General features: G+C 43.2%; 1 protein-coding gene across 3 annotated transcripts in view; it reads right to left on the bottom strand.

Annotated features, from left to right (window-relative positions):
* The window catches only part of LOC105006621 (SH3 and multiple ankyrin repeat domains protein 2), a 276728-nt gene that overhangs the window by 201076 nt on the left and 55936 nt on the right, over positions 1–19716 (bottom strand). For all 3 annotated transcript variants that reach the window (XM_034297425.1, XM_034297433.1, XM_034297430.1), the window contains exons 3-4: positions 4719–4922; positions 3747–3818 (exon numbers count right to left, since the gene is read on the bottom strand). In XM_034297425.1, coding sequence (XP_034153316.1) covers positions 3747–3818; positions 4719–4922 — 276 coding nt within the window. The remainder of the gene's footprint in view (positions 1–3746; positions 3819–4718; positions 4923–19716) is intronic.

Genomic DNA, 19716 nt, shown 5'->3' with positions numbered 1-19716 from the left:
GTGCCCATTCCCAAATCTGCACCGTCAACAGGTGGAGGGGCAGATACCTGACGCCGCCCTGCCTGTTTATGTAAGCTACCGCTATGCGGTTTTCTGACCACACCAACACGTCCCGACCTCGCTGGTTCAGCGCAAAGTGCAGCAACACGCGTCTGATCATGTCCAACTCCAGCCAGTTGATGTGGCGCTCCGAAAGGGGGCCACACACCACTGACTGAACGCGACTGGCACATCCTGCCCCAGCCCGTCAGGGATGCGTCTGTAAACACAGGGACCTGAACCAACACTCTGCCCATGGGAACCCCACGCAGCAGAGTGCACGGGTCTCTCCAGAATGCCAGGTCCGACTCCAGAGAACTCGGGACCTTGACCAGCCGCCCCCGGAGGTCGGCGAACCAGCGTTGAAGGCCTCTCATGTGTAGCAGGCCCAGCGGGAACACTACGTGGGCTGACGACATCAAGCCCAGGAGAGACATGACCGCATACACTGACACCGTGCGTAACAGACAGACGTGGGCCAAGGCCCGCAGAGTGGCCTCTCTCCGCACCTCAGACGCTCGAGCCCTCATAGAGACTGTGGATAGCTGGAGTCCCAGAAATACTACCAATTGACTGGGCTGAAGAGCACTCTTCTTCCAGTTCACCGCAAAGCCCAGGCAAGTGAGCTGAGTCACAAACCGGAACATGTGAACCCGTGCCTGTTCCGCCGAGTGCGCCAGAACCAAAAGGCCCCTGTCTTCTTGGGCACCAGGAAGTAAGGGGAGTACAGCCCCTTCTCCCTCTGCCCCAACGGGACCAGGGACACCGGCCCCTTTTCCAGAAGGTCTGCAATCTCCTCCTGTAGGGCAGCAACCTTCAAAGGAGACGTCATGACGGGCTCTACGACCCCCGAGAACGGGGGGGGGGGGGGGGGACATTGTACATGTCCTCGGCCCCGACCCCTGCGGAGATGCTGTCCGCGAACAGCCAACCCGGCCAACCCGAAAGGGAGAGGAAGATGCATGCGCCACCTGGGCCTAGCCGTCCGTCTCCCCACTGGTTACAGCCGTAACCAAGGAGACAGAGGCTCCAGCAGGAGGCACAGCCGAGCACAGCCAACCTGATACCTCAGTCGGGCAAGCAGAGAACTCTACTCCGCCCAGCAGAAAACTGCCCGGGCCCCCACCCTGGCCAGCCACCTCAGATGCAGCAGGGATGGAATCCACAGACTTATGGAGTCGGGCACAGCCGTCCTCAGAGACTGAGGGCAGGGAGACCGCTCACTAACCGTACCTAGGCCTACAACAGCTGTCTGCAATGAAGGCTCACTCACAGGTAAATAAGGTGAACACACAGCTTTATTTACCAACACAGAGGAGCTCCTCACAGAACGCACACTGGGAGGGGAAGCGTCCGAGGGACACTCCCCCCCAAAGAGTCAGGTACGCCGTTTCTTGAACGGTGGGGCCTACTGGCCCCCGTCGTTCTGTCAGCGGGAAGGAAGAGGAGGGGACGACATCGGGGGGCGAGGTTCCCTCACTCCACACTGTGCCGGACGTGCCGCGTCCAGCTCAGATGTGCCTGCAGACCTGGCACGGCGGTGCTGCGCCGGCGACAACGCAGTTGACCTCCAGGCCGGAACATCAGGAGGGGCAGCGGACGCAGAGGAGGAGGAAGGGATCGGTAAGAGGGGACACAGACTGAGCTGCTCCTCCCTGTCCTTCTTTTGGCGCACCAGGGCATCAGTGTTAGCAGCGCCGAAGAGGGCGTCTTCCTGCAGCGGAGCGTTCAGGAACGGAACCTTCTTTGGCTCCTTCAGGGAGGTCAGGGCCAGCCACAGGTGTGGAACCTGCACGACTGACATCGCCATCACCCAACCGACCAAGAGGGAGTTGGCCTGTGTGAGCTTCAAGATGGCCGCCGAAGCTCGAGCCACCTCACTCACCTCAGCCGGGGACAACGAGGTGCGACCCTCAGTCATCCCGGCCACGGAATTATTGCTTACATTACTAGAACATACACTAGCCTATGAGGCTGAAATTTAGGAAGAAACCTAGAGAGGAACCAGGCTCAGAGGGGTGACCAGTCACATCCAGTAAATACACATCATTGTGATAAATGCATTCGGTAATGTATTTTCAACACAAAATACATATTGTAATGAGACCATGTTTGTCAGTGAAACACATTTGGACAAAAATTTAATGAATTTAAACACTGCTGTCTTCTCTGGGCCAATGCTTATTTATGATGGGCTGAGGCAAAGTGTCCTGTGGTCTCCAAATATACTAAATAGAAATGTTTGTGAATCAAAGACATCGCATCCTTCAGGCTAAAGAGGAGAGGGGACCATCCAGGTTTGTATCAGTGCACAGTTATGATGGTACGGGGATGCATTAGTGCACATGGCATGGGTGACAAGCACATCTGTGAAGGCACCATTAATACTGACCAATATATACAGATTTTGGAGAAACACATGCTGCCATCCAGATCAAGTCTTTTTCAGGGAAGGCCTTGCTTATTTCAGCAAGACAATGCCCAAACCACACTCTGCATGTATTACTACTGCATGGCTCTGTAGTAAAAGAGTCCGAGTGCTAATCTGTCCTGACTGCAGTCCCGACCTGTCACCTATTGAAAACATTTGGCGCTTTATGAAATGAAAAATACAACAATGGAGACCCCGAACTGTTGAGCGGCTGAAATCCTATATCAAGCAAGAATGGTAAAACATATCACCTTCAAAGCTACAGCATTGGTGTCCTCAGTTAAAAACGCTTACAGAGTATTGCTAAAAGAAGAGGTGATGTAACATAGTTGTTAACATGCCCCTGTCACAACTTTTTTCAAACATGTTGTTGGCATACAATTAAAAATGGACATGAATATTTCCAAAAACAGTAACATTTCTAACATTTAGTTTTAACATTTGATATATTGGATTTGTACTATTTTGCGCTTGCAAGAGTTTTTTAATGATCACATAGCCTTTTAAAATGATAAACTTGCATTAGCAAACACAACATGCCATTGGAACACAGGAGTAATGGTTGCTGATAATGGGCCTCTGTATGCCAAAGTAGATATTCTGTTGAAAATCTGTTTCCAGCTACAATACTCATTTACAACATTAACAATGTATACACTGTATTTCTGATCAATTAGAAAAAAATAAAATTTTCATTCAAAACAAGGACATTTCTAAGTGACCCCACACTTTTGAACGGTAGTGTATGTTTGATGGAGAGCACCATGTTAGTTACCAGGTATACAACATTGTCAGTGGGTTTATACGTGTATGCAACATTGAAGTTGGTCTGAATAAGCAACTCATCACAGCAGTTACGTTTAAACAATTTTTAAAAACTTGATTGCATTCGGTATGGTCCCAGTGCTATTGGTCCTCAGATGACTTGCCATTATGTTCAATGTCAACATATGAGAAGTGCTGTTTTCCGTTAGAACGTGGTTGCTAGGGGCTGTATTTATTTAAAAAATTAATATAGTGGCTGTTTCATATGGCATTGTGGTTGGGAATGGTGGATTTATAAGTGACTGGGAAAAGTGCATTTATAAGTGACCCCAAACATTTAAACGCCTACTGTATATCTTCCAGGTCAGGGGTCTAACCAAAGCGTTTGAACACCTTCTGGCAGACCTCTGGTGCAGCATGAATTTCCTGCTGCTTGTGTGAAAAGAAAATCATAACAAATGATCTAGTCCAAATAGCTTCTAAGAATGTCAAGTGTGTCAGCAGCACTCACCTTGGTGTGAAGTTTGGCAATTTGCTTCTCGTTTACATGGGGTAGTCGATAGATTCGACTCTTGTAGCGGAACTGTGCAAGAGGACAGACAAGTAGAGGGCATTAGGGCTAGTCAATTATTTATGACATGGTGTCATGTGCTAATGACAGTTGCTCTAATTGGATGAGAATGTAATTGTCTCCCTCGAGATGCCATTGCCAATTAGTCTGGATTTTATAGATGCATTCAGATGCCAAACATTCTCAAACATTGCAGATAACTGCTGTGAAAAGGGCTGATGTGATTGGTTACTATACATTTCAGAGGCATGTTTGAGCATATTTTTAACTGAACATTCAAAAAACGTAATGCACCGCTCTTTCCATTCATCCACTGGCTGAAATAATATCTCTACAGGAGTGGCACCTTTTATCAATTGGCTGGGGTGGCAGGTAAGTCATTGTCTCCCTGGAGACGGCTGTGCCAATTAGTTGGCACTCTGGAGTAAAACCAGTTCATAATGACACCTATGTTTTATTTTAATGGATTGACAAAAAGAAGACATCTAGAACAATGGCACCTTTATTAATTGGCTAGGGTGTCAGGTAGCCTAGTGGTTAAAGTGTTGGGCCAGGGACCAATAGGACCATAATTACCACTGTATCACTCTTGATAAGATTGTCTGCTATATAACGGAAATATAAAAGGATATTGTCATCTAAAATCCCTGGTATTGACTAGTTTAGTTGACATGAAAAATGTATAAAACCCAAAACACTGATTTGATGGAACCACACAGACCAGTTAAATCTAAATCAAAATGGACTGGATAAGAGTATCTAAATAACAATAAGATTATTATATCGTATATTTATCTGCTTATGGATTACTTCACTGCAAAAACAAAGATAGAAAAGTACCATTTGACTGAGAAGTACTGTACCACTCCTTTTAATCACAAAAACAACTTCACCTACTGGCTGCCAATATACCTCTAGAGATGGAACCCCTGTACCGATCGGCTGCGGGTATTCCATGAAGAGGCGTTCCTCATCCAGGAACTTCCCATCTCGTCCATTCATGGCAGGCTGGAAGAGGCCGTAGTTGAGCACGTCCTTCAGACTCTGGCTCAGAGTGCACATGATCCTTTGCTTGGCCACCCACACGGTTGCATTTGGGTTGAACCGCATACATTTCTGTGGGAGGAGGGACAGAAAGAAAAGAGTCGTGGTTAGAGTGGTCACTGCATTTTAGTTATGGGGCCAGGGCTGGATTGGTATCCATGCAACACTTGCAACCAACATTTCCTGTATAAACATATTTGCAACATCGCTAAAAGTGCCATCAGCTGTGGTGTGGATAATGGTGTGAACTACTATCACCCTCTTTTCCACACCCAGTCAGATTACCTTCAAGCTGAACAAACCAACAATACAGCTGAATCCTTCCAGACCTGGCCGAATCAGAGGGGATTATAGGCCATGGGCCATGGCAGTCGGTGTTTGTTTGTTTGCATCTAAGTATTTACCTCCGGATCTGCTGCTCAGCTGGTGATAGCGGACCTGCGCCTGTGATAAAGAATGAGGCTGATGAACACGCTCTGAACTCTTCCCATAATTCCCCCTGCCTGGCAGCGAGTGGCAGAGGAAAACAAGAAGTGGAAGGATAGAGGTGTATATGAACAGATGTTTGGCTTCTGTCTCTGGGGAGACAGTCAGCTGTTTAGCCTCTGGCTAAAGGCTTTTGCTAAAGTACATTACATCTCCATTGTGTGTTCCAGCCTTGTCCCTACACATGAGTGCTCAGAACAGAAAATATCACAGGTTAACTTTCAGGAAAAACTTTATGAAATTAAAGGATTATAGTCTGAGAAAACGTTTCAGGTGAAAAACAAAACATTTCAGGTGAATATGAAACGTGACAGAAAAGTTTCAGGAGGAATGTGAAATGTGAACAGTAGTATTTTAGGAGACACTATGAAATGTAACAGAAAGTTTTAGAGGAAACAGTAACATTTCATATAAAGCGTGGATTACTCAAATAGCTATTCTGATAGTGAAAAAGCCAGTGACATGACTAAAGTGGATTCTATGTTCAGATACAGTATGGTGTACCTCCTCTGCAATAACAAACAATGAAATAACATTTTATTGGGACATTTACATAATAAATTAGAGATAAATGTCTTATTTCCTGAACACTCAAACCCTCTGTACTGTAATCCCAGAGACAGAGGTGGGAGTGGGCCATTTGACCATGCTGAGATCGATGCCTGATAAGCGTTGATTTGGGCACAGCCCAGAGTAACAGTGTTAAAAAAGGAAAAGCATTCAGAAATGTAACCGATGAAACAAGACCTCCTTTCTGGTCATCTGACACCTACTGTATTTTGTCCAGGTAAATAGCCAAAAAAAAGGTTCAATATTGAAGACAGCTGATGCCACACTCTAATCCGCTAATTAACCCAAAACACCTGCAAAGGCCTTTAAATGGTCTCTCAGTCTAGTTCTGTAGGCAACACAATCATGGGGAAGACTGCTGACTGAGAGGCGAAGGGAAGGAAAAGATGTGGTAGAAAAAAGTGCACAAGCAATAGGGATAACCGCACCCTGGAGAGGATTGTGAAACAAAACCCATTCAAAAATGTGGGGGAGATTCACAAAGAGTGGACTGCAGCTGGAGTCAGTGCTTCAAGAACCACCACGCACAGACGTATGCAAGACGTGTGTTTCAGCTGTGGCATTCCTTGTGTCAAGCCACTCTTGAACAAGACACAGCATCAGAAGCGTCTCGCCTGGGCTAAAGACAAAAAGGACTGGACTGCTGCTGAGTTATGTTCTCTGATGAAAGTAAATTTTGCATTTCCTTTGGAAATCAAGGTCCCAGAGTCTGGAGGAAGAGAGGAGAGGCACAGAATCCACGTTGCTTGAAGTCCAGTGTAAAGTTTCCACAGTCAGTGATGGTTTGGGGTGCCATGTCATCTGCTGGTGTCATCTGCAGAGCTGAAGGCCACTATCAGAGCAACCTGGGCTCTCATAACACCTGAGCAGTGCCACAGACTGATCGACTCCATGCCACGCCGCATTGCTGCAGTAATTCAGGCAAAAGGAGCCCCAACTGAGTATTGAGTGCTGTACATGCTCACATTTTCATGTTCGCAAATTTCAGTTGGCCAACATTTCTAAAAATCTTTTTTTTGTACTGGTCTTAAGTAATACTCAAATTGTCTGAGATACTGAATTTGGGATTTTCATTAGTTGTCAGTTATAATCATCACAATTAAAACAAATATACATTTGAAATATATCAGTCTGTGAGTAATGAATGAATATAATATACAAGTTTCACTTGTTGAATGGAATTACTGAAATAAATCAACTTTTTGATGATATTCTAATTTTATGACCAGCACCTGTACTTTTTAAATCCAGGTTAAAAACACTTTTCTTTTCACGTGCCTATGACTGAGCACTTAAACTTAACTGCACTGTTTTCATTAGAGTATTTGTTTTTAAGCTATTGTATTTTTACATTGAATTGCTTCAAGGCGCCGGGTGTTTCCGGCACCCACTGCTGCCCAGGAGCCGCAGCCAGCGCCCCCTGCTGCCCAGGACCCGCAGCCAGCGCCCCCTGCTGCCCAGGACCCGCAGCCGCCAGCTCCTCCCGCTGCCCAGTGGTCGCCGCCGCCAGCTCTTCCCGCTGCCTGGTGGTCACCGCCGTCAGTTCCCTCCCCGGCCTGTCCCGGCGGCTCAGCCTCCCCGGCCTTTAACGGTTGCTCTGGGTGCTGAGCCTCCACCTGTCCGGGTGTCGTCGTCGTGCCTCCCCCGCCCGCGGGGTTGTTCCCGGTCTAGCGGTCGGGAGCCCGCGCCTTTGGGGGGGGTACTGTCACGTCCTGGCTATGTCCCTAGCCATCTCTGCACTGGGCTGGGGGTATAGTCAGGACGGGAGGGGTTGGTGGGTGTCCCTTTGGTTGATGCCTGGCAATGTGGTTGGATTGATTTCCTGCCTGTTGGGCCCTGTCCGGGGCCTCCCCCGGGTAGGGCCACAGTGTCACCGGACCCCCCCGTCTCAGTTTCCAAGGTGTTACGCTGCTATATTATTGTGCTGGGGGATATGAGGGATGTACTACTAACTTTTCTCAGTTTCCTCCAGTTTTAAATTTTAGAAGGAGATGAGGTCCTGGTCCACACCTGCGGATTACCTGGTTTGCGGGGCCCGTTGCTGTCCCTGTCCTTGTCCACCTGGTCATACTTCTGACCTAGTCTAAATTCAAATAGACTCTGGATTTAGCCCAGAGAAATATATTTATTATTCCAATTGGACTCTTAATATCTCACCCGGCACAGCCAGAAGAGGACTGGTCACCCCTCTGAGCCTGGGTCCTCTCTAGGTTTCTTCCTAAAATTCGACCTTAGGGAGTTTTTCCTAGCCACTGAAATTCAACACTACTGTTGTTTGCTCCTTGGGGTTTAAGGCCGGGTGTCTCTGTAAAGCACTTTGTGACAACTGCTGTTGTAAAAAGGGCTTTATAAATACATTTGATTGATTAAATCTAATATAATCTAATCAAACAAGCTATTGCCACAAACTATTGAATGAAGGAATTAATATATCTTTGGACATATGAAAATATAATTTAGTTTTTTTGTTAAACTTTGAATAAAAATGAAAATATTATGTTTTGGTTTGTATCCTTTTGAATACATCTTAAAGTGTGTAAGCAAGTTACATATGTTTCGAGTTGATTGAGGGTATTGTTAAACAAAACCCTGGTGGTGCTCCGTAGTTAATGTCAAGAACATTAATCAATTGGGTAATTCATAATCAATCATAGTCATGATAAATGTAATGAAGTACTCCAACAATGGAGAGAAAGACTTGGAATTGAGGAAAAAAGGACAGGGGAAAGAAGACATTGGGGAATACATCAACATGAATACATACATACAATTCTCTCTCTCACACACACTCTCACATTCACACACAGCCCACTGACTGCCTCAGAGGTAAACCGATCTAATAAAATGAATGAATGCTAATTGAACCTAATAAGTAATTTATTTAAATATATATTGGAGATGGAGGAACAGTTATTCCCCAGGGTTTTAGGATATTCAACACTATAGAGTTCAAAACAGTCTCGTTTTAGAAACTCTTATGCGGGTTGTCTGATGGTGTATAATGTGTGTGAGATTGCATGTGTCTTGTAGTGTGGGGGATAGTTTAATTATTCAACAATGTTGGACTGTGACCTGATCATATTATGAAACAGCAGAACTCACTGAATTGGGATCAATAGGTAAGTATGGTGGCGATTACATACAAAGGTCAACCAGAGTTTTCAAAAATCCAATGAAAGCTGACCAAATGTAACACATTTCCTTATTAACATGTATATGTTTACAGAATACAGAGTTCCACAGCCAGGATAGGAACAACTGCCCATATGTCAACTACTACATGGGTTCTTCACAAATCCTGCATAAATGAATCACAGGCGCAGAGAAAGCCAATGCTGAAAATCCATCACATCAAATCCATTTTTAATATTGCCATGAGCCATGTGGAAGACATTACCAAGATGGCAATAGGTTCTCTGGTGGGATGAGACTTCTTCGTCAAAATGTGAAATGTTTTATGTGGAGCAAAGCCAAAATTCCTGGACATTGGTTGTTGGATTGCACCAGTTGAGCCAATGATTATCATCCTGGCAATTCCTCATGCTTTTCTGATTGGCTATGAAGGCCACATGTGAGCAGTGTTCCACCAGACCATTCCAGAATTTGGGCTAAGTGTCTAGTAACAACATTAGTCAGCTGTTGTTTAATGACAAGGTATCTGTTGTTAACCAATTATTTCAGCTCATGCAAGATTTTTATTAAACATAGGCTATCAATTTTTTTGTCACCAACCCCAAACTCCTACACACTGTTCCCCAGTGTTAATTATGAAAATGAACAGTTAAGTAGGCAAAATAGAATAGAATTGTTGGTTTCCGTGTTCTACTGTCTTGTATAGACAAGGGAGTGACATGCAATTTTACTTAAGCTTTCAGTGTACCTCGTTTATTTGGCATATTGAACTGTTTGTCTCACCAAGTCGAACGTGTTGGGTTCACATACTTAAAAAAAGAGGGGGCGCAGTAACATTACCCCAGGACAGCAGATGGCAATTAAAATCTACCACCATCTATGGCCATTTCAAAAGAGGAACATGTTAAGCAGTATTTAAACTTCTCTGTAGATGAATTATAACAGTCTCTGCTTAACGACACAGAGAAAGGGCTTCTGGTCAACCATAGCTCGCAGAGGCTTGCAGAAGAGCTTTCGCGTACACCTCTCAATTCTTAAAAATAATATGTTGTGCATATTCTGTGATGATGTGCGTCAAACAAAAGCTGATTGGACAAGCTGTTTGTTTTTTCTGAGTGCTTCCTAGGTGTGTTTCGGTTTCTTTCATTTCCATTTTATTTTTCATTCTGCGTAGATTCTCAGTTAATAAATATGACACCGCCCTCTAGCAGATATTTTAGTTTTACGTGCAAGTATGTTGGCAAACACCTATGTGAAGGTCTGCATGAGGCCCGCTAATCCCCGCACAGATGTTGTTGCAGAACTATATAAGAGCCTTAGGTCGGAAAAATTATAAACCGATGACAAACCATAGCAAGCTATCCTGCTTGCTACCACAATGCCAATTTAACAAAAACACAGCTTTTTGATAATACACTGCTCCAAAAAATTAAGGGAACACTTAAATCACACACTGGGTGTACGAAGTACATTGTGTAATTCATTCAGAACAAAATGACGTAACAACGGTCAATGGAAACCAAAACCACCAACCAATTGAGGACTGGATTCAAACTCACACCAAAAATCTAAGTAAACAAATGAAATCACAGGCTGGATCAGGGCATCAGTGAGCTCCTGGACAGTCTGAGGCGCTACTTGGCGGCGGCGAATGTGCCAATACATAATGTCCCAGAGGTTCTTAATTGTATTCAGGTCTAGGGAACGTGAGGGCCAGTCAATGGCATCAATGCCTTCGTCATCCAGGAACTGCCTACACACTCTGGCCATATGAGGCTGGGCCTTGTCCTGCACCAGGAGGAACCCAGGGCCCACTGCACAAGCGTAAGTTCTAACGATGGGTCAGTCCTGCTCACCTCATGTAACGGCCCATCTCCTGGTATCTCCTCCATGAACTTGAGACTGTACTGGGAAACACAGCAAACCTTCTTGCAACGGCACGTATGGATGTGCGATCCTGGAGAATCTGGACTACCTGTGCAACCTGAATGGGCTGCAAGTACCACCACATGCTACCAGTAGTGACAAGGACACTAGCAAAACTATAGAAAAATCTGTTAGGAAAGCTAAGGAGAGAGCAATTGTCTGTGGCCACCTTTCGGGATAGAATCCTCCATTTGCAGCAATTTCAGACTTGCAGACATTTGGCATTCAATTTGTTGAGGTAATCTGATGAGATTTCACCCCATGCTTCCTAAAGCACCTCCCACAAGTTGGATTGGCATAATGGGCACTTCATACGTACCGCACAGTCAAACTGCTCCCACAAAAGGGCAATAGGGATGAGATCTGGTGACTGTGCAGGCATTATAGACAGAATACCAGCTAACTGCTTCTTCCCTGAATAGGTTTGGAGCTGTGCTCTGGGTCATTGTCTTGTTGTGGGAGGAAATAGGCTCCAATCAAGTGCCATCCACAGGGTATGGCATGGCGTTGCAAAATGAAGTGCCACCCCATGCTACCAGTAGTGACAAGGACACTAGTAAAACAAAAATCTGTTAGGAAAGCTAAGGAGAGAGCAATTGTCTGTTGCTACCACCTGCAAAACCATTCCCTTTTTGGTGGTTGTCTTGCTGTCGCCTCTCCAGTGCACCTGTTGTCTTTCATTTGCACCAAAACAGGTGACATTGATTCACAATCGTTTATGCTTCCTAACTGGACAGATTAATATCCCTGAAGTTTAACTGACATAGTGTTATACTGTGTTGATTATGTGTTCCCCTAATTTTTTTTTAGCAGTGTAGTTGGAATGTTGGGAGAGGCAAAAAACATATCAAGGGCCAGAACATCATTAGCACAGTCAAAACACTCTGGTATAGCAGTGGATATTTTTCAAAGATTCCAGGAATGTCAAAAGATCTGTCATTAATTCGTAATTTAACAGGCAAACAATGTGGTGCCAACAATGTGGTTCCTCAAGTCCAATTTTGAAACGTGGCTGTTTTGTCGCACATAATTATTATGTTTTTTTTTAAATGATTTAAAGTGTCTGCTTAATGTTACCTCCTGTTCATATGCATACTTTATATACATGCACTGAAAAAAGCTGTACAAGCTGATGTTCATCTAATGCATTACATTTCATTAAATTGAAATTAAAATTATTAGTTTAGTTGTACTACCTGCTGTTTTAATTTGGATCTAGTTATGTTGCTTGTGGAGTATGAGCTGAAATATTTCAGTTTCATTCAGTGTCTTGCACTTGCAAGGTGTTCTTTTGCTGCAGTACTTTAGCTTCAGGTGGATCACACATCTGTCAGTTGTTATTGTAGATGGTGTTGGATGTATCTCAAAAACAAAAATTCCAGTCTGATTTCCAACATAGTACAGAAACAGCACTCCTAAAGGTTATTAAACAGTCTTAGGATAAACACTGACAATAAAAAGCTATCTATCCTTGTACTACTGGTCCTATTCTACCATTCAAAAGATTGGGGTCACTTAGAAATGTCCAAGTTTTTAAAAGAAAACAAGTTTTTGTCCATGAAAATAACAAAATTAATCAGAAATACAGTGTAGACATTGTTAATTATGTTAATAATCAATGTAGCTGAAAATGGCAGATTTTTTATGGAATATCTACATATCCTGCATTATCAGCACCCATCACTCCTGTGTTCCAATGGCACGTTGTATATGCTAATACACGTTTGTCTTTGTAAAAGGCTATGTGATCATTAGAAAGCCCTTTTGCAATAATGTTAGCCCAGCTAAAAGCTGTTGTGCTGATATAAAAAGCAATAAAACAGGCTTTCTTTAGACTAGTTGAGTTTATGGAGCATCTGCAATTGTGGGTTCAATTACAGGTTCAAAATGGCCAGAAACAAAAAACTTACTACTGAAAATTGTCAGTCTATTCTTGTTCTGAGAAACTAAAGCAAATCCATGTGAGAAGTTGCCGAAGAACTGTAGATCTCATACAACAGTGTGTACTACTCCCTTCACAGAACAGCACAAACTGTCTCTTACCAGAATAGAAAGGAGTGGGAGGCCCCGGTGCACAACTGAGTAAGAGGACAACGGAGCAAGAACCATATTTCAGACTGGCCAATAAACAGAAAAGATTAAGATGGGCAAAAGAACACAGACACTGGACGGAGGAAGAATGGAAAAATGTTTCATGGACAGATAAGTTTGAGGTGTTCGGATCACAAAGAAGAAAAGTTGTGACATGGAGACCAAATGAAAAGATGCTGGAGGAGCGCTTGACGCCAACTGTCAAGCATGGTGCAAGCAATGTGATGATCTGGGGGTGCTTTGGTGGTGGTAAAGTATGAGAGTTCAGGGTAAAAGGGTAATCCCAACAACACTGCTCAAAATAAATTAGGGGAACACGTAATCAACACAGTATAACACTAAGTCAGTTAAACTTCAGGGATATCAATCTGTCCAGTTAGGAAGCATAAGCGATTGTGAATCAATGTCACCTGTTTTGGTGCAAATGAAAGTGACAACAGGTGCACTGGAGAGGCGACAGCGAGACAACCACCAAAAAGGGAATGGTTTGCTCTCTCCTTAGCTTTCCTAACAGATTTTTGTTTTGCTAGTGTCCTTGTCACTACTGGTAGCATGGGGTGGCACTTCATTTTGCAACGCCATGCCATACCCTGTGGATGGCACTTGATTGGAGCCTATTTCCTCCCACAACAAGACAATGACCAAGAGCACAGCTCCAAACCTATTCAGGGAAGAAGCAGTTAGCTGGTATTCTGTCTATAATGCCTGCACAGTCACCAGATCTCATCCCTATTGCCCTTTTGTGGGAGCAGTTTGACTGTGCGGTACGTATGAAGTGCCCATTATGCCAATCCAACTTGTGGGAGGTGCATTAGGAAGCATGGGGTGAAATCTCATCAGATTACCTCAACAAATTGAATGCCAAATGTCTGCAAGTCTGAAATTGTTGCAAATGGAGGATTCTATCCCGAAAGCAATGTTTGATGGACACAATTATTATTTGAATTAAAATGTCTAACCTTGTCAATAACTACAGTTGTGCTCATAGTTTTGCATACCCTGGCAGACATTGTGAAATTTTGGCATTGATTTTGAAAATATGACTGATTATGCAAAAGAACTGTCTTTTATTTAAGGATAGTGATCATATGAAGCCATTTATTATCACATAGTTGTTTGGCTCCATTTTAAATCATAATGATAACAGAAATCCCCCAAATGACCCTGATCAAAAGTTTACATACCCTTGAATGTTTGGCCTTGTTACAGACACACAAGGTGACACACACGGGTGAAAAATTTCCCACACCTGTGGCGTTTTTGCAATTGCTAATTGCAATTAGTGTCTGTGTATAAATAGGCAATGAGTTTATTAGCTCTCATGTGGATGCACTGAGCAGGCTAGATACTGAGCCATGGGGAGCAGAGAATAACTGTCAAAAGACCTGTATAACAAGGTAATTGAACTTTATAATTATGGAAAAGGATATAAAATGATATCCAAAGCCTTGCAAATGCCAGTCAGTACTGTTCAATCATTTATAAAGAAGTGAAAAATTTGGGGATTTCTTGATACCAAGCCAAGGTCAAGTAGACCAAGAAAGAGTTCAGCCAAAACTGCCAGAAGAATACAGGGATACAAAGACAAACCCACAGGTAACCTCAGGAGAAATACAGGCTGCTCTGGAAAAAGACGGTGTGGTTGTTTCAAGGAGCACAATACGACGATTCTTGAACAAAAATGACCTGCATGATCAAGTTGCCAGAAAGAAGCCTTTACTATGCCAATGCCACAAAAAAGCTTGGTTACAATATGCCCGACAACACCTTGACACGCCTCACAGCTCCCGGCACACTGTAATTTGGAGTGACGAGACCAAAATAGAGCTTTATGGTCACAACCAAAATAGCACCCCCACTGTGAAGCATGGTGGTGGCTCACTGATATTTTTTGGGGGGGGTGAGCTCTAAAGGCATGGGGAATATTGTGAAAATAGATGGCAAGATGAATGCAGCATGCTATCAGAATACTGGCAGACAATTTGCATTTTTCTGCACGAAAGCTGCGCATGGGATGCTCTTGGACTTTCCAGCATGACAGTGACCCTAAGAACAAGGCCAAGTTGACCATTCAGTGTTTACATCAGAAAAAGGCGAAGGTTCTGGAGTGGCCATCACAGACCTTAATCATCAAGCCACTCTGGGGAGATCTCAAAAGTGCAGTTCATGCAAGATGAAACAAGACTGCATGACCTGGAGGAATTTTGCCATGATGAAAGGGCAGCAATACCACCTGCAAGAATTTGGAGACTCATACACAACTATTACAAAAGACTGCATGCTGTCATTGTTGCTAAAGGGGGCAATACACAGTATTAAGAACTAAGGGTATGCAGACTTTTGAACCAGGGTCAGTTTTTTTTCTCTGTTTTGTTTTATGATTGTGGCATTCTGTTATGAGCTACAGTTGAATGTGAATCATATAAGAACTGAAAGATGTGTTTCGCTTGCTCACTCGTGTTTTCTTACATATATTGGTAAATATATTACCAATTCTCCAATGGTATGCAACTGTATATTTCCTATTAATTTTGCTATATTTTCTACAAACTAATTTCATGTAGGATTTCATGAAAAACAAGGATCTTTCAAAGTGAACCCCAAACTTTTGAACGGTAGTGTAAGTGCCACCTTCATAAAATTCTTCTAGACAGGCTTCAAAATTGGGTTGGACTTTCTGGTTCAGTTTTAAACAGGTTTCTTTCCTGAAAAGAAAGGACCCTGCCATTTCCACTTGTGGGTATACAGTTAGGTCTGGAAATAATTGGACACTGACACAAGTTTTGTTATTTTGTCTGGTTACCAAAATATATTCAAGTTACAGTTAAACAATGAATATGGGCTTAAAGTGCTGTCTTTCAGCTTTAAATTGAGGGTATTCACATCCAAATTGGAAGGATTTATGAATTACAGCTCTTTAATATGTAGCCCCCTCTTTTTCAAGGACCAGAAGTAATTGGACTCAAAATCTGCTTCATGGACAGCTAATCCTTCATTATTTCTTCATCAATTAAGCAGTTAAAAAGTCTGGAGTTGATTCCAGGTGTGGTATTCGCATTTGTAAGCTGTTGTTGTGAACCCACAACATGCGATCAAAGAGCTCTCAATGCAAGTGAAATAGGCCATCCTTAGGCTGCAAAGAAAATCCATCAGATAGAAAACAGGAACATTAGGAGTAGCCAAATCAACTGTTTGGTACATTCTGAGAAAAACAGAACACACTGGTGAGCTCTGCAACACAAAAACGCCTGGACGTCCACGGAAGACAACAGTGGTGGATGATCATAGGATCCTTTCCATGGTAAAGAAAAACCTCTTCACAATATCCAGCCAAGTGAAGAACACTCTCCAGGAGGTAGGCATATCATTATCAAAGTCTACCATGAAGTGAAGACTTCACGAGAGCAAATTCAGAGGGGTGCAAACTATTCATAAGCCTCAAGAATAGAAAGGCCAGATAAGACAAAAATATCTAAAAAAGCCAGCCCAGTTCTGGATCAGCATTCTTTGGACAGATGAAACTAAGATCAACCTGTCCCAGAATAATGGGAAGAAACAAGTTTGGAGAAGGATTGGAGCAGCTCATGATCTGAAGCATACAACATCATCTGTAAAACACAGGGGAGGCAGGGTGATGGCATGGTCATGCATGGCTTCCAATGGCACTGGCTGACTAGTGTTTATTGATGATGTGACAGAAGACAGAAGCAGCCGGATTAATTCTGAAATATTTAGGGATACATTGTCTGCTCAGTTTCTGCCAAATTCAGCGAAGTTGAGACGTTTTTTAAGGCAAAGAAGTGGAAAATTCTACAATGGCCAAGTCAATCACCAACCAACCATCTCAACCAAGCATTTCACTTGCTGAAGACAAATGTTAAGGCAGAAAGACCCACGAACCAACAACAACTGAAGACAGCTGCAGTGAAGTCCTGGCAAAGCATCACTAAGGAGGAAACCCAGCATTAGGTAATGTCCATATGTTCCAGACTTCAAGCAGAAAATGGTTGCAATTCCTAAACATTTCATACAACATTTTTGTTCAACCCCTTGAATTAAAGCCGAAAGCCTGCACTTCAATTGGATCTCGGTTGTTTAATTTCAAATCCATTGTGGTGTACAGAGCAAACATTATGAAAATTGGGTCAGTGTGCAAATACTTCTGGACCAAACTGTACCACTGGAAGGATAGGCTATAAAAATGGGAACTCCAAACTACACATTGTATAAAACAAATTAAATTGCCAAACTATCCAACTGTTATCTAGTTAGCTAATAAGGCTACTCAAGTTGTAGACACATTGTTTCTGCTATTCCCCCTTGTAGATGCTAGAGAGCTGGACTTACAAATGTCTCCTTTAAATTAAAAATGTGCCCACTTGTTTCCTCAAAACTTCACTGTAGCAAAACACTTGTGTATATAGTTCTGCTGGGGTACCCTACATGATGTAATTATTATGTATGAGAACAAAAATGTAATCCTTTAAAGGTAGCCATGCATCATTCTTCATGTCACCAGAATAAGATGTTCAATATTTAAGGAGCATCAAGATTATCCCTGTGCATGTTCACCACCATGTGAAATTCATCCTAACGTAACTGTTGCCTAACATACTGCAAGCCAATTAGACCCTAGTCGTGTTGGAGGACCAATGATGTCATTACATGACTGCTAATAGATGACAATTGCACATTAAGTGGTTTCCAATGCCATTCGTTGTATGAATCATTTTAGCTTACAAAAGATCACTCCAAATATAACTATTAATACTGTTTAATTTTCAGTTTACATCTCAATGCACTGGCATAACATCAGTGCACGAGGGAACAGCAGCAGGGACTGAGTATACGGCTACACATTTTTACTTGAGACAGGTCAAAAATAAAAGTCTCTTCACACATGCGCACAATTAACTCTTGCACAATTTTGGGTATACAACAGTCAGTATCATAATTAAACAACATAATATAACAAATGATGAGAACATATAACTCAACACCCTGTATATACAGCAATTCTCAGGGACTGTTCGTGATTCATGGGCTATCCAGATGATAAAGACCCCCAAAAATACGTCAACTAATATGAATGTCACTCAACAACTGTAGGATGACATCAAGTGACCTACAAAAAGAATGTCAAACAGCAGCTGGGGTGAAGTACACAGTGAGGACGGTACGAAGCAGGCTCCTAGGGGCAGGGCTGAAGTCGTGCTAAGCTAGAAAAAAGCCCTTCATCCATGAGAAGAAAAGAACACCCAGGCTGAAGTTTGCAAAAGACCATAAGGATTGGACTGTAGAGGAATGGAGTAAGGTCATCTTCTTTGATGAGCCAAATTTTCAGCTTTGCCCAAAAGCTGATCATCTAATGGTTAGATAAAGACCTGGAGAGGCCAATAAGCCACAGTGTCTCGCACCCACTGTGTAATCTGGTGGAGGATTGGTGATGATCTGGGGATGCTTCAGCAAGGCTGGAATTAGTCAGATTTGTCTTTGTGAAGGACGCATGAATCAAGCCAAGTACAAGGTTATCCTGGGTTATGCTTCATTCTGCTCTGCCAATGTTCCAGCAGGACAATGCTCCATGTCACACAGCCAGGTCAATCAAGGTGTGCCAAGAGTGGCATAAAGTCACCCAACAGCAATGTGACAGACTGGTGGAGAGCATGCCAAAACGCATTAAAGTTGTGATAAACAATCTGGGTTATTCCACCAAATATTATTCCTAAATTAAAACATTAGTATTTTGTTGTTGAAAAATGAATTTGTTTTCTTTGCATTATTTGAGGTCTGAAAACAATGCATATTTTTTTGTTTATTTTAGTTGTTATTTTCTACAAATAAATGACAATATTTTTATTTGGAACTTGGGAGTAATGTTGTCAGTACTTTATTGAATAAAACTAAATGTAATTTTACTCAAACACATACCTATGGATAGTAAAACCAGAGAAACTGGTATTTTTTCCCAGGAAGATGTTCCGGAGGCATCCGAAACAGATGCCCAAGCCACCTCAGCTGACCCCTCTTGATGTGGAGGAGCAGCAGCTCTACTCTGAGCTCCTCCCGGGTGACAGAGCTTCTCACCCTATCTCTAAGGGATCGCCCAGCCACCCTGTGGAGAAAGCTCATTTCGGCCGCCTGTATCCGGGATCTTGTCCTTTCGGTCATGACCCAAAGCTCATGACCATAGGTGAGAGTAGGAACGTAGATTGACTGGTAAATCGAGAGCTTCGCCTTGCGGCTCAGCTCTTTCTTCACCACGACAGACCGATACATCGACTGCATTACTGCAGAAGCTGCACTGATCCGTCTGTCAATCTCCCGTTCCATCCTTCCCTCACTCGTGAACAAGACCCCTAGATACTTAAACTCCTCCACTTGAGGCAGGCACTCCACCAACCTGAATTGGGCAAGCCACCCTTTTCCGACTGAGGACCATGGCCTCGGATTTGGAGGTACTGATTTTCATCCCCACCGCTTCACACTCGGCTGCAAACCGTCCCAGTGCATGCTGAAGGTCCTGGTTAGAAGGATTAGCTATATATATATAAATTTTAGCCAATATTATAGGGTTGTTTTTACTTTTCCAAATGTCTATAAAAATATGAATATACTAACAGATACAGCACCAGACAATGCTGCACTACCTGCATGCCCT

This window comes from Esox lucius, chromosome 2, assembly GCF_011004845.1.
Source record: "Esox lucius isolate fEsoLuc1 chromosome 2, fEsoLuc1.pri, whole genome shotgun sequence".
Lineage (NCBI taxonomy): Eukaryota > Metazoa > Chordata > Actinopteri > Esociformes > Esocidae > Esox > Esox lucius.
This window is presented reverse-complemented; position numbering and strand designations above follow the sequence as displayed.